Source organism: Odocoileus virginianus, chromosome 17, assembly GCF_023699985.2.
Source record: "Odocoileus virginianus isolate 20LAN1187 ecotype Illinois chromosome 17, Ovbor_1.2, whole genome shotgun sequence".
NCBI classification, from domain to species: domain Eukaryota; kingdom Metazoa; phylum Chordata; class Mammalia; order Artiodactyla; family Cervidae; genus Odocoileus; species Odocoileus virginianus.
Genome location: NC_069690.1, coordinates 32,461,469 through 32,474,111, shown reverse-complemented (window position 1 = coordinate 32,474,111; position 12,643 = coordinate 32,461,469). Strand labels below are relative to the sequence as shown.

At 59.4% G+C, this 12,643-nt stretch overlaps 2 protein-coding genes across 10 annotated transcripts in view; one reads left to right on the top strand and one right to left on the bottom strand.

The window, feature by feature from the left end:
* EPN2 (epsin 2) overlaps window positions 1-3,415 on the top strand; it is a 51,956-nt gene extending 48,541 nt beyond the window's left edge. For all 9 annotated transcript variants that reach the window (XM_070479222.1, XM_070479219.1, XM_070479221.1 and 6 more), the window contains one exon: window positions 953-3,415. In XM_070479222.1, coding sequence (XP_070335323.1) covers window positions 953-1,245 — 293 coding nt within the window. In that variant the 3' untranslated portion in view covers window positions 1,246-3,415. The remainder of the gene's footprint in view (window positions 1-952) is intronic.
* A 928-nt stretch (window positions 3,416-4,343) lies between these two features.
* B9D1 (B9 domain containing 1) lies at window positions 4,344-12,545 on the bottom strand. Its single transcript, XM_020895614.2, has 7 exons — window positions 12,423-12,545; window positions 11,015-11,083; window positions 10,169-10,280; window positions 7,571-7,667; window positions 6,672-6,734; window positions 4,809-4,876; window positions 4,344-4,540 (listed from the first exon to the last, which is right to left on the bottom strand). Exons 1-7 carry the CDS (start codon window positions 12,483-12,485, stop codon window positions 4,398-4,400), a joined length of 615 nt encoding a protein of 204 aa, XP_020751273.1. The 5' UTR covers window positions 12,486-12,545; the 3' UTR covers window positions 4,344-4,397.
* Window positions 12,546-12,643: the final 98 nt, after the last annotated feature.

The following is a 12,643-nucleotide window of genomic DNA, read 5'->3' as shown; positions in this document are numbered from 1 at the left end:
AGCCAGGGAGACCCTCTAGCGAGCACCAGTTTGGGCCAGTGCTGGGGGCCAGGGGAGCCAGGGTTGGCTGCCCCTGTTCCAGGTGAGTATACCTGGGCCCTCTGCCAAGCTATGCTCCAGGCACCCTCACTTTGGCCCTGCTCTGGGTTCTGCCTCTTCTGGGGCCAGAACTCCGCCCTCCGTCCCAAGCCCATCCTCCCTGCTGGTGGGCCCTCCACCCTCAGGGGCTCCACAAGGCTGCAGGACAGGCCCCTGCCCTCAAGTCAGCGTGTCCCTCCCCAGTCCCGAGCCCCTGTATACTCATACCCTCAGCTGTGTGAGCCACTCACCGTCCCCCCCACATGCTCTGTCCCACCAGCCAGGCTGTTTTGCTTCTCCCTGGGTGGGAGGGTCAGGCCTACCCTTTGGCCCCAGTCCAGGCAACCCTCTTCCTTGAGGCGCCCCAACCCTTCCCTGAGTTTTCCTTGGGCTCTCCAAGGATAGGAACGGGTCATGTTCAGGGCATTTGGCCTGAGGACTTGGCAGGGCCGAGTTCTGAGACCCTCTAGCAAAAGTGCAGAACCCCCAGCCGTGAGCTCCTGAGGGGATAGGGATCTGTGTCTCTCCTTGACAGTGGGACTTCTCAGAGATTTCATGAGGTCAGGGTCCCCGGGTGCAGCATATGGGGACTGCTCTCAGGCTGCACTGCTTGTCCTGTCTCCCCCGTGGCTCCCCTCTCTCCCCGCACCTATGGTTGCTGCTGATGGTGCCCAGGGTGCCAGCCTGGAATAGGCACTGGGCCCTGTGAGCCTGGCCCATCACTTGGCTCCTCACAGCCTGAGTTTCCTCCTCTGGACATCATGCCTGGAGGTGGGGCTACCTGGGTGGCCTCTCTGGTGTTGCACTCCTGCCCTGGGGCCCAGGGACACTGCTGCTCTGACCACAGCCACTGCCCCTCCCACTTTCTCCCCAGGTGCCGCCACGGCCTCGGCCCCCGTCAACCCCTTCCAGGTGAACCAGCCGCAGCCCCTGACGCTGAACCAGCTGCGGGGGAGCCCAGTGCTAGGGGGCAGCGTGTCCTTTGGGCCCAGCCCAGGCATGGAGCCTGTGGCCTCCATGACCTCCGCAGCCTCCCACCCACCCCTGGGGGCCAGCAGCTCCTCCCTGCCGCCGCTGGGCCCTGCTGCGATGAACATGGTGGGCAGCCTGGGTGTACCCCCGTCAGCAGCTCAGGCCACCGGCACAACCAACCCGTTCCTCCTCTAGTGCCAGGCTGGGACCCGTGCAGAGCATCCATGCCGAGGACGCCGAGCAGGGACTGTTGCTTGTGGAAGGGGTCGGGGATCAGGGGGATGGGTGTCATGGCGTCCCGTCTGGCTTCCTGAGCAGAGGGTGTCTCTCTGGTCCCAGGCCTCAGTCTGAGGGGTGAGTGGTGGCAGCAGACAGAGGCATCACACAGCATGCGGGTCCCCTGACCCAGCCTGGCCACCGTGCTGCCTCCGTGGGGATCTGCCAGCTCTTGGGGGCTTGGCCAAGGCGGCGGCCACGTGCAGTGCCAGTCCAGCCTCAGCCCAGGGTCTCTGGGACAGCCTCTCCCGGGACCCAGCCCCGGGGACACCCCGGGCAACCCCAGGCATGGACCGGATGGAGTACCGGTGCCCTCAGACACTGACCTTTGGGGGACGCGGTTGTGTGTGTTTTACTTTTCTTTGACTCATGCATGAGTTCAAAGTGAACACCACCACCGTGGAACAACTCTTGAATTAAATCCACTAGAGAAGCTTTAAACTAACTTGAGCGTAGCCCTGCCACGTGCTCCATGCTTGTATGCGTTTGCACAGATTTTGTTTAGTACAGTTTCATATTTGAGTTTGCAGAATTATCGAATAGTCTTTTTTTGGCTAATATTTTTATAACGTGGTTCTTATTTAACTGTCTAGTTTTGATAGAATTTACCAGGTCTGGCTGAATTAAGATATTGGCAGTGTCATGTTAGTGGTTTAAATTCTCTTATTTATGGTTTTAACTGTAAAAAAATTTAAATACGAAGAGACAAAAAAATGCCTTATGGGAAAACTAAAGCAAATTCTTTATAGGAGAAATATGGGAATTTGATTACACATAAAAGATGATATTTAAAAAAAAAAAAAACCTACAATAGTAACAAAAAATTGTAGCCTCCAGTTGCCTTTTCCTTTAACTCCCTTTTTTGGTAAATTACCAAACTGACTTTCAGCCTTTTTGGCTAGATCCTAAGAGAGAGGCTATTTTTCTTACTGATGTACCAACATGAAGAAAGTTAAAAACAAAATCTAACATATGAATGTGACTCACCAGGTTTTATCAGCTGACTTCTGTGACTGAAGGCATGCAGTTAACAGGACTTGCGTTTACAGTAGAAACATGGGATGGAACTCTGTCTCTGTGACCTCCCCCTTAACTCCACCCTCAGGGCAGAGGTGGGGACAGTGCTGGCAGCTTGTCGAGGGGCAGTGGGGCTCTGCTGTGGCTCCTGGGGCAGCCCTAGGCTGACGGGCTGCGGCCCAGGCCTGGCTCCCACACACTCACCTGCCCTCCAGCCACATGTTGCAATGTAGAAATAACCATCTCTTTCTTTGGAGAGGAACAAAAATCACTCTTATACAGAAAAGACATTAACAAACATGCACTAATCTTACCTCCCTCTCCCCAGCTTCCTTTGTCCCACCCACCACAATTAAAAAAAGTATTAAGTCACAAAGATCAGAAGAGACTCACTACTCCCCAGAGCAGGGACATTGGCCCCGAGTCCCATGTCTGGTCAGCTGGCCTGGTGGGCACGTCAGCCTCCGTCTCCACAGCGGACGTCTCGCCTCCGGCACCAGGGGCAGTTAACACCAAGTCCCTCTGCTTGCAGTGCTGGGCATGGGAGGCTGACAGCGCAGCCTGGAGGGCTCACCCTGCTGCTCCTCTCAGGGGCCACCTCCAGCCCACAGACTTGAGCTGGACTGTGGGCTCCAGTCATCAGGAAGGCCAGTCTGGCTCTCCTCTCCCAGTGGCCCAGGGGAGGGTGGGCTCGGGGCAAGATGCTTCTCCAGGGAGGGATGGGCTGACGCCTGCACAGGCGGCAGGACCACACTACTGGGTGATGGGGCCAGCAATCCCTCATCAGTAAGAGCCCATCCTGACGTGAAGCGGGCCTCCGAGGCCCAGGCAGCCTCAACTCCCGCCCCTGCTCAGACCCGTCCCCGGGCTCTTCCGCTGCCTGCTGCACTGATCATGAGGCCACTGGCACTGCCGAGTGTGGCACGTGTGCTATCAAGTGCCCCCTGCCAGGTGCCATGGTGGGGGTGTCGCCCAGCCCTTCTCAGTCCAGGGGCAGGTGGCTAGTGTCGAACTTGTATTGACTGTTGATACTTATTTACTGTATAAATATAATTTATCATTTGTATCATGATGCGGTTTTTGGCTGTGTCCTTCCCCTGCCTCCACCCTCATCAATCCCGAAACACTGCGAGGGGCCGGCTCAGGAGCCAGTTCCCACCCGGACCCAGCTTGGCCACTGAGCTGGTCCCAGTGCCTGCGTGAGCTTGAGCACTGGGGAAGGAGTGGACTGGGGAGCTCCTGGGGGTAAAGGTCAAGGTCATTACAAGGGAGGGGCTGCGAGACAGGCCATGTCAGGGAGGGACTGTCCAGGTGGATGGGGATGCGTCAAGGGTGGCTGGAGTCTGGTGGCTGTGGGCTGGTCTGAGGGCCAGGGGTGTGTGGGAGCTGGGATGGGGCCACGGGGGATGCGCCTGTGGAGCAGAGGTCAGAGCGGGAGAGGACTCATGCAGAGAAGGCCAGCGTCCTGCCTGTTCCAGGGTGCACAATGAGTTGGAACAGGGGGAGTGGCCCCAAGCAGCATAAACTTCTGGTTCATGGAGGAACTGGGAGAATGTCAGGCCGGGGGCTCCCCTCAAATCCTGCCAAGGAGAGAACACTGGGCGAGCCCTGTGACCTGCCCAGAGGGCTCCCCTGAAGCTGTCGGCGGGCAGTCAGGTGGCCCGGCATTGGCCGAGGGCAAGTGGGTTCTCCCCCTGCAACACCACCCACCTGGGGAGGCTCTCAGCCTGTCCCGTCCAAGGGTGGCGGGCATCCATGGAACTGGAGCCATGGAGCATGGTCAGTGTGACACGTGCCAGGCACTGAGCAGGCAGGTTTTAGGGCCGAGCACGTCAAGGTGTGAGGGGCACACAGCCTTGAGCCGCGGGATCGCTGTTGAGTCCAAGCTCGTGTGCTGGTGGCCGTCCTGTGCAGCGTCCATAGGCGGTGCCCTCTGAGGTGAGGCCTGGGCCCTGCTCCCAGGGGATGTGCTGCGAAGGTCGGCGCAGCCCAGCCTGGGCTCTGTGAAACGGTTACACTTTATTATACGATCGCTGGGCAGAGGGCTGTTGCCTTCACCGGGGGAGGCCCTGGGGCGGGCTGGGCCCTGAGACACCCTGCGTGTCCGGAGGCCCGGTGTCATAGCCCAGCTTCCTCATGTCTTTGGTCACTACGTTGAAGAGGAGAGTGACGAAGCCCTGGGAACGGACACGGGTCACTGGGGACAGAAGAAGAGAGTCAGCAGAGCTGGATCAGAGACAGAACCAGGCTGCTTTCGGAATCTGCAGCCTCAGTGTTCCCTCCTGGAAAGTGGGGGTGACACTGTCCAGCCCTCATTCCTCCCTGGGAGAAGGGGCTGCCCTGGGGATGGGCTGATGGAAGTGGCAAGCCCTCTGAGCTGGGCCCTGCTCTACCCATCTGACTCCTCGGGGCCCACCTGGTCCCTTCCAGGCCCACCCTGCCCAGGGGGAGGGGTGAACCTTTACCTTCCCGGCCTTCCCCCTGAGCCACCACTTTGGGGTCTGTGTACTCGGGCCGCCGTCCCATGAACCAGCTGGGAAGACAGGGGAGCAAATGAGCAAGGGAGCTTGGGGTCCTGCAGACATGGCCTGGGTTCTCCCTCCAGCCCTCTCCTGGGGGTGGAGCCTCCCCATGCCACCCTCCTCCTCAGCTGGACGCCGTCCACAGGTATGGTCACTGTGGGCAAAAGCAGAGGGAGGGCTAGGGCTGGGAAGGGTGCGTGGCCTGAACCCAGGGGGCCCCACCCCAGAGTCCGGCAGCCATCCTTGGGGGTGGGCAGGGGAACAAGATCTGGGCTCTCTGCTGTCGTCCTAGTAGAGCGGGACCCGAGACAAGTCACTCCCCGACTCCAGGCCCTAGTGTTCTCAAGTGTCCCGGGGACGTGATCACAGGCCCTACCTGACGGGGCTCTGGCTAAGAGGTCTGTGCCTCCCGCCTGGGCAGAGTGTCCTCCCACCTCGCTCCCAACGGCAAGGAGGTGGCACTGGCCTGGCTCCTCTGCACCTACACAGGCACTGAGGGATGTGGGCCACGGCGGGTAGGGAGGAGCATCACTGACTGACTGGGCCTCAGTTTCCCCGTTGGAGGAGCAGGGCTCCACCTGTACCTGCCTCTCAGGCTGCGCTAAGTGCCAAGCTGGGGAAGCAGCCCCGCGGGCCAGCATGTGCCAAGCATAGATGCTGCTGCAGGAATACCACCGGCTCCTCGGGGCAGAGATGTGCCCGAGTCACCCATGTGGTGGCATCTTGGGGAAACCCTTGAGCATCAGTTTGGAAGGGCTGAGTGATGGCCCCAGAGATAGGAGATCCTGTTGAGAGAACTTGACGTCTTCGGTTTTAAGCCACCACATCCGTGGTAACTGGTCACAGTGGCCACAGGAAGCAGCCACAGGGGAGTGGGTAGGCAGCAGGCTGAGGAAGGGTGCCTGGGAGCAGAGCACCCAGAGAGGGGGTGCGTGGAGGGGCTGCTTGGCCAGCTTCTCAGCAGCCTCCCAGGGGCCCTGGCCTGAGGAGGTCCATCGATCCAGCTGCTGCCCTGGGTTCCATCATCCAAGCTCACACAGTCCAGCCAGGGCAAGAGCGCCCCCTGCCCCCCTACCCGAGAAGAGCAGGAGACACCCCTGCTACCACTGGGTCAGCAGTGAGGTCTTCCCCAGCCAGAAGCCCCTTCCTCAGGGAGACGGCACACGGGGGCCCACATTCTCCCCCGAGCAGTGTGGACATGGCCAGGGTGTGTGGACCCACAAGACCCTTGACACCCTGCAACTGCCCCGTGGGTGGTGATGTCACCTCCAACCGACACTGGCCCCATCACAGTGGCTTCCAGAGGAGCTCCCAAGGGCAGCAAGCACCCAGCCATGCTCCCCAGGCCTCAGAGCTCAGGAAACTTCCTCCAGCCAGCAAGGATCCGGCCACGTTCCCCTTGTCCTGCCCGCCCACCCGGCAGCTGAGCTGACTGTTCCCCATCCCTACCCCCAACAGCCAGCCAGGCCCACCCACCCTCCAGCTCCTGTTTGGATGAGGAAAGGGGCCAGAGGCCTCAGCTGGTCTCGCCCAGACCTGGTGTCCAGCCCCCACTGGCTGCACTGCCAAGTCCACCACCTACTCCCTGTGCCTGTGACCTTCTCTGGGCTCTGCCATGACAGCCCCACCCTTGGCAATAGGCCCTGCTCAGATGTCACCTCCTGGCAGAGGCCCCTCATGCAAAGGTATCCAGCATGACACGGGGGGGGGGGGGGGGGGGGGTGTGGGGGAATGTGACAGCCCTCCTTCCGACCACCGAGGCCAGGACGGCCGCCCCAGGGACAGAGGGGATAGACATCTACTCACCTGGTAAACTTTTGCAGTTTAGATGTAGATTCTGGGACAAACATGGGGATGGTCTTTTTGTGCCTGAAACAAATGTTTTCACAGCTGTGCTGAATCAAGGGAAAGTGCTGCAACTTTCTGAGCCTCCAGTGAGGGGCGAGCTGGAGTGCCCAGAGGTCAAAGCTGAGGCCCCTTCCAGGGCCAAGTTCCTGAGAGCCCTGCCTGTTTTCAAGGGCCAGAGGATGTGAGGGTTCAGACACCAGTCCTGGCTTTGCTGCGCCCTCACAGGGTCTTGCCTTTCCCCAGTGTCCCCCTGTGCTGCTGTCCTCCAGGCCCAGCCTGGATACCTTTCCTCCAGGAAGCCTGTAGCAGCCCCCAGGGTCCCACCCACTGTGATCAGCGAGCGGGTCCTGTCCCAACACCTCTCGGCTGCCCGCTGTGCCTCCTCCCTCTGCCCCCTCTGACCTAGTCCTGCTCCTTAGGGCCCGCCTGGCCCCCCTGTGCCCAGAACGTCCTGTCTGCACTGTGTCTACATCTGTCACTGGGCTGGATAAGACAGAGCTGCAACTCTCCACCCCTGCCCACTACTGGGAGCTGCCGAGAGCAGCGCCCTGAGCTTACACGTGTCTGACACAGCGTCCTCAGGCCAGCAGAGCCGCACACAAAGGCAGTAGCTGGGTGGGCTCTCAGGAAGGAAAGAAGGAATGAGTGTCTCAACTCCAACCCCTGGGGTCTCTCAAAGCCCAGGACTCCCCACACCCCTGCCTCCTCCCAGATGGGGCGGCGCCCCCACCCCTGCAAGGCCCCATCCACTCCCCGCCTCCAGGTGGGTTCCTCTGGATAGGAGCCTGGCAGAGGGTGCCCACCTCCCTAAGTTGCGCGGGCAGCGGCCCAGGGAGCACATTGGAGGGAGGACCTACCGGCCAGGTGAGAGGGGTACATGCACTGCCCCGTATCCTCGGACCACATCATTTCCGAACACGTCCGGCCCATACACGCTGAGCACGATCTGCGGCCCTTTGAACAACAAGGCAGGGTTCAGCCTGTGGGGAATCCTGGGAAAAGCAGGGCAGAGAGCAGGGCCGCAGTCCTCAAAGCCCCCAGGTGGGGGGCTGACAGAGAATGGGGTGGATGTGGGGACCCCCCACCCCGCACCAGGGGCTTCTGCCACCCAGGATTCAGGAGGCGGGCAGAGTCTGGCAGCTGGCCAGTATTGGCCGATGCCCTGCACAAGATGCTGTCTGATTCCGCTGTCCACAGACCCAGGAAGTCAGCAGGCATCCAGGTGTGATCGGGTGGGGTCTGGTCCTGGGACCTCTTTTTCTGAGGGGGCATCAGACTCGGGCCAGCGGGGCGGGTTCTGGGAAGGGTGGTGTGCGGTCTGGTCCAGGAGGACAGAGGGGAAGCAGAGGCCTGCACACCCTTCCTCTGGAATCCTAAGTTCCCAGTGTTCCCAGCGGGCAGTCCTGCCCCCTGGAGGCCCAGAAGAGAACTCCCTCCTCTCTGGGCCCCTCTGGTGGAGGCAGGAGGTGGGGCGCAGCCAACCCACAGGAAGTGCTCCTGGGGCGGGGGAGGGCCGTTCAGAGATTGTCACTGCTTTTCCTAAGGCTCACCACCAAAGCAAGTGTTTCCAGCTCGGTCCTTTGGTTCTGCCTGTGTTCTGAACTTTGTACCATGGGAATGGAACAGTGCATAGATAACTGCTTTCAGCTTATTGGACTCAGTGTTCACGAGATGTAACCAAACCATGTCACCTACAGAGTCTGCTTGACTTGGTCCCATCTAGCGTGTCTGTGGGGCAGGGGCTCAGCACATGTCCCCCCAGCTGCTTCCCTGGGGCGCAGCACCCACTCCGGCCTTGTTCCCTGAGCCAACGCTTGGCACCCTTCACCACAACTTGGCATCCTCAAGCTTCCTGACTGGGCTGTTCTGGTGCCTGCACTGTGGCCACTCACTTTAGCTCTTTTTTTCTTATACGACTGTATTTATTTTTGACTGCGCTGGGTCTTCATCACTGTGAGCTTTTCTCTAGTCGTGGCAAGCCGGGCTGCTCTTTGCTGTGACGTGCAGGTCTGCTCACTGTGGCGGCTTCTCTCACTGCAGCGCACAGGCTCTAGGGCTTTAGAAGCTGTGGTTCCTGGGCTCAGTAGTTGCGGGGCAGCATGTGGGATCTTCCCGGACCAGGGATCAAACCCGTGTCTCCTGCACTGGCAGGTGGATTCTCTACTGAGCCACCAGGGAAGCCCCTCACTTTAGCTTTCATTTGCATTTTCCTTAATTGTGTAACTGTTCTTCCTAAAATAAACCTGAGGCCTTGTCCTGTTTCTTGGTCACTCAGACCACTCTCAAGTCCCCTTGCCCCTCCTGCGCTGCCCCTTGTCATGAACCAGCTGTCTGCACAGGTTCAGTTCTGCCTGGGGCTCCGTATGGATCTGTCTGTCCTGGTGCCTTCCTCACTGTGCTGTATAATTAGAGCCTGGTATCTGGCCGACAAAAGTCTTGACGGGCATCTCCATCACCTCTGCCAGAATCGGCAAATGCTCCCGGGGGGAGTGGGGGCGGGGCCTCTCTGGAGCCCTGCTTTGCTCCTGGAGCTCCGCAGCTGAAGTTCCATGCTCTACTGCCTGTCTGATGCCTTCATGTGGTTATTTTCTGGTTTTGCTTTTAAGTACTTTATTCATCTGTCCTCAGCAGCAGCAGATTGGTATGTTACCTAGTGCTGTCTTTCAGGACGCCAATGGGAGTTTCTTATTCATGGACAGCAGGATGGCCATCCTGCCCAGGAGGGTCACCGGGCAGCCTCTGCTCTAGACCTACGATCCCAGACCCTCCACACCCGCTAAGCCTGGGCACCAGCCACATGCAGCATGAAGGCCTGGACTGTGAAATCAGATCCATGCTCAGCTACTTGAGGTGAAGCTGAAGGCAAATGATGCCACTGTTGTGAGTCTTGGTTTCCTAAAAAGAAGAGATGGGAAGAAGCCTGCCTCCTAGATAGTATCTCATAGCTCGGCCAAGCCCACGCGTGGAGAGCATGCACAGCTCTGTGGAGAGAGCCAGGCTTTGCACGCAGCTTGCACTAATTAAGTGAAAGTGATCACTGAAGACCAGGTACAGTCGACAACAAACCCTGCAGACACTGGCAAGGAGAACTTTGGGAGGTCAGAGGTAGGACGAGGGCCGGGTGCCCGTGGCAGAGAGAAGGGCCTACCCCTGGCTCAGGGCAGGGTCTTGGAGGAGGAGCAGGGGGCTCGGGTCTGGCGGGAGCACAGTAGTGATGGACGGGGGAAAGCCGCTGAGGTGCCAGACTGCTGAGCCCCAGACACCAGGCTCTGCCTTTCGCAGGCAGTCGCTGCCCAAGGTTTCAGGCTGGACCTCACAGACTTCCTTAGAACCTCGGAAAGGTCAAGTGCACACAAATAAGTGGGAAGGAGGGAAAAACAGCCAGGTGTATGAGAGCGCCTGACAAGGCTGGTAGAGGGCCCCAGGGATGGGCAGGACGAGGCCTGCAGACTCACAGCCATAGGGGTTGGTGCTCTTAAAGGTGACATCGATGGGGAAGTTCCACACCAGCGCCCGCCTTGCATCTTGGCTCTTGGAGGTGATCTGTGAGATGCCCTCCTCCAGCCCCTGCAAGGACAATGACAGTGACGGCCAGTGTCCCAGCTCCAGGCTGCCGCGCCCTCCCACCCCACCCCCGAGGTGGCAGCTGAGAGCTGTTTTCATCACCATCTTCTGCCAAACAAAGGGACCTAAGACTTCACAGAGTGGCTCCTAGGTCTTTGAGGGTTTCTATCCATTAGGGCCTGAAACCTTGAGGCCCCTCCCCTCTCCAGGTGCTCAAGCTCCACCTGCACCTCCTGCAGAGGAGGGGACAGTCAAGCAGGCTGTTGCCCTCTCCTCTGTCTTTCTGCCTGGCTAGTTTCTTCTACAGCCTTCCACTTGGCCCATCCCCCTGCTTCCTTCAGCTCTACACTCAGTTATGGTCTTAAGGAGGCCTTTTCTGGCCTCTCACCCCTCCCCTTCCTGCCTTCACTTTCCCCTCAGCACTGCTACTAGCCAACAGCCTGGAGCGTTTGCTGCCCCAAGTCTGTCTCCCTCTCAGGCATGTGGCCCCAGCAAGACTGGGCTGGTCTGGCTTTGTTCACTGCAGGGCAGGACCCGGGAGTGACCACAGCCTTAGGGGTGGATTAGGGATCTCTGCATTCTCTGCCCTGGCTTTACTGGGAACAAACTTAAAGTGTGTGCCACCCCTGAACTCTTAACTGGTTCTGAACTGTGAGGGGAAAGGGTGCGATAAAGCCTTCAGAAACCCCTCCAGTTACAAAAGCTGTGAGTCTGGGAGGCCGTAGGGCCCAGCTTACCGCTGTGGGGGCCCAGTCCTGGCCGTACACGAAACAGTACTTGCAGTAGAGGTCGTCATACTCAGGAAACTGTGGAAATAAGCACACACAGCCCTGCTCACAGGGACGCATGCTGTGACCACCTGCTGGCCAGGCGGGTGCAGCCACCAGCAGCTCTGGACATGAGGCACCTGGGGGCGGGGGCTGAGACAGCAGGGGGCGTGGATATGGAGTTCATTGGAGGGTCTGGGCCCAAGATGTGGAATAGTCCAGGGCCACTGCTGCCCCCAGGCTTTTGCTTAGGCTCTGACATCTGTACGACATGCCCTTCTCATTCCTTCACCTGGAGTATTCCTGCTCACCCTTCAAAACTGACACTCTGGGGAGCCTGCCCTGACTCCCAGGCTGTTAGAGCCACATCCCAGCTTCCACAGCCCCTGGTGCTCCATTACAGCACTGACCATGTTTATTTCTCTCAACTCCATTAGACTGTGAACATGGGACAGGTGTGTGGGCTTTCTGTGTCCCTAGCACCTGGCAAAGAGTGGGCACAGGAGGGTCTAAGGAATGGTGCTGAAGTGAAAGGTCTAGAAGACAGGTGCTCCCAGGACACAGGGCTTGGTGGGAGCCGACGGCCGGCAGAGCAGCCCTGAGCAGAGGGGAGGAACAGTAGGGATGAGGGGCTGCTGAGAACACAGGCACATATGACCCAGCCTAGCTGAGGCGCCTGCTGGGATAAAGCAGAAGAAGGGAAGCTGGCTTTGGGCACCAGGCCAAGGAGGAGGTGGGCAGGGTGGGAGAGTGGGGCAGCAACCCTGATGAAACAGAAAGGCGAGAGATGCCCACTAAGAGACCCCAAGGAGCTTTACCTACACCACCTCGGTTAGTCCTCACAATATAATCAGAATATTTTTAAAACAGCCTGGAAAGGCAAGTCCAGCAAAGCTTTGACATCAGACCAGATTTCAAATTCGTTTTGCCACTTCCTTTGGGCAACTTCCCAGCGGTAAAATGGGGGTGCAAGTAATACTTCACAGAGTTGTTGTGAGGACTGGTTGAGAGGGGCTGGGCAAAAAGACAGGCATATATCATGTCTTACAGTAATAACAAACGGTTCTTAGGACGTGCAGGGGACTGGAAAGCACTGTCCCCTTCCGTCGGACACACACACCCTCTGAGTCAGGACAGCTGCCACCATCGCTGTGTCAGACCAACCCGCGCCGGAGGAGCTGAGGGTCGCGGGGTGGATGGAGGCCCCTGCCTTAGTCTTCACGCGGGCTCGGCCGACTCTGGCCTCGGCCTGGCTCAACCCTCCAGGCCTGTTTCCCCACTGCACTTCACGGCGGAGGGTCCGCGCGACCTCTCGCCAAGCCTGTCACGCTGGCTCCCTCCCCAGAGGTTCGACCCTGGAGGACTCACGGCCGCTCACCTGGGCGCTCTCCACCTGCCCGTTGACCATGAGCAGGAAGACGCTGGGGCCCGCGGCCGCCATAGCCGGGCTGCGCGGTTGCTAGGAGGCGCCGGGTTGCCCCGGAGACGACGGCGTGGCGCACGGGACAAGTTTCAGGGAAGCGGGAGCTTCGGGAAAGCCTGCGCAAGGCGGCGGCGCGCAGGCGCAGGCGCAGGCGGAGGGGCGCGGTGGGAGGCGGG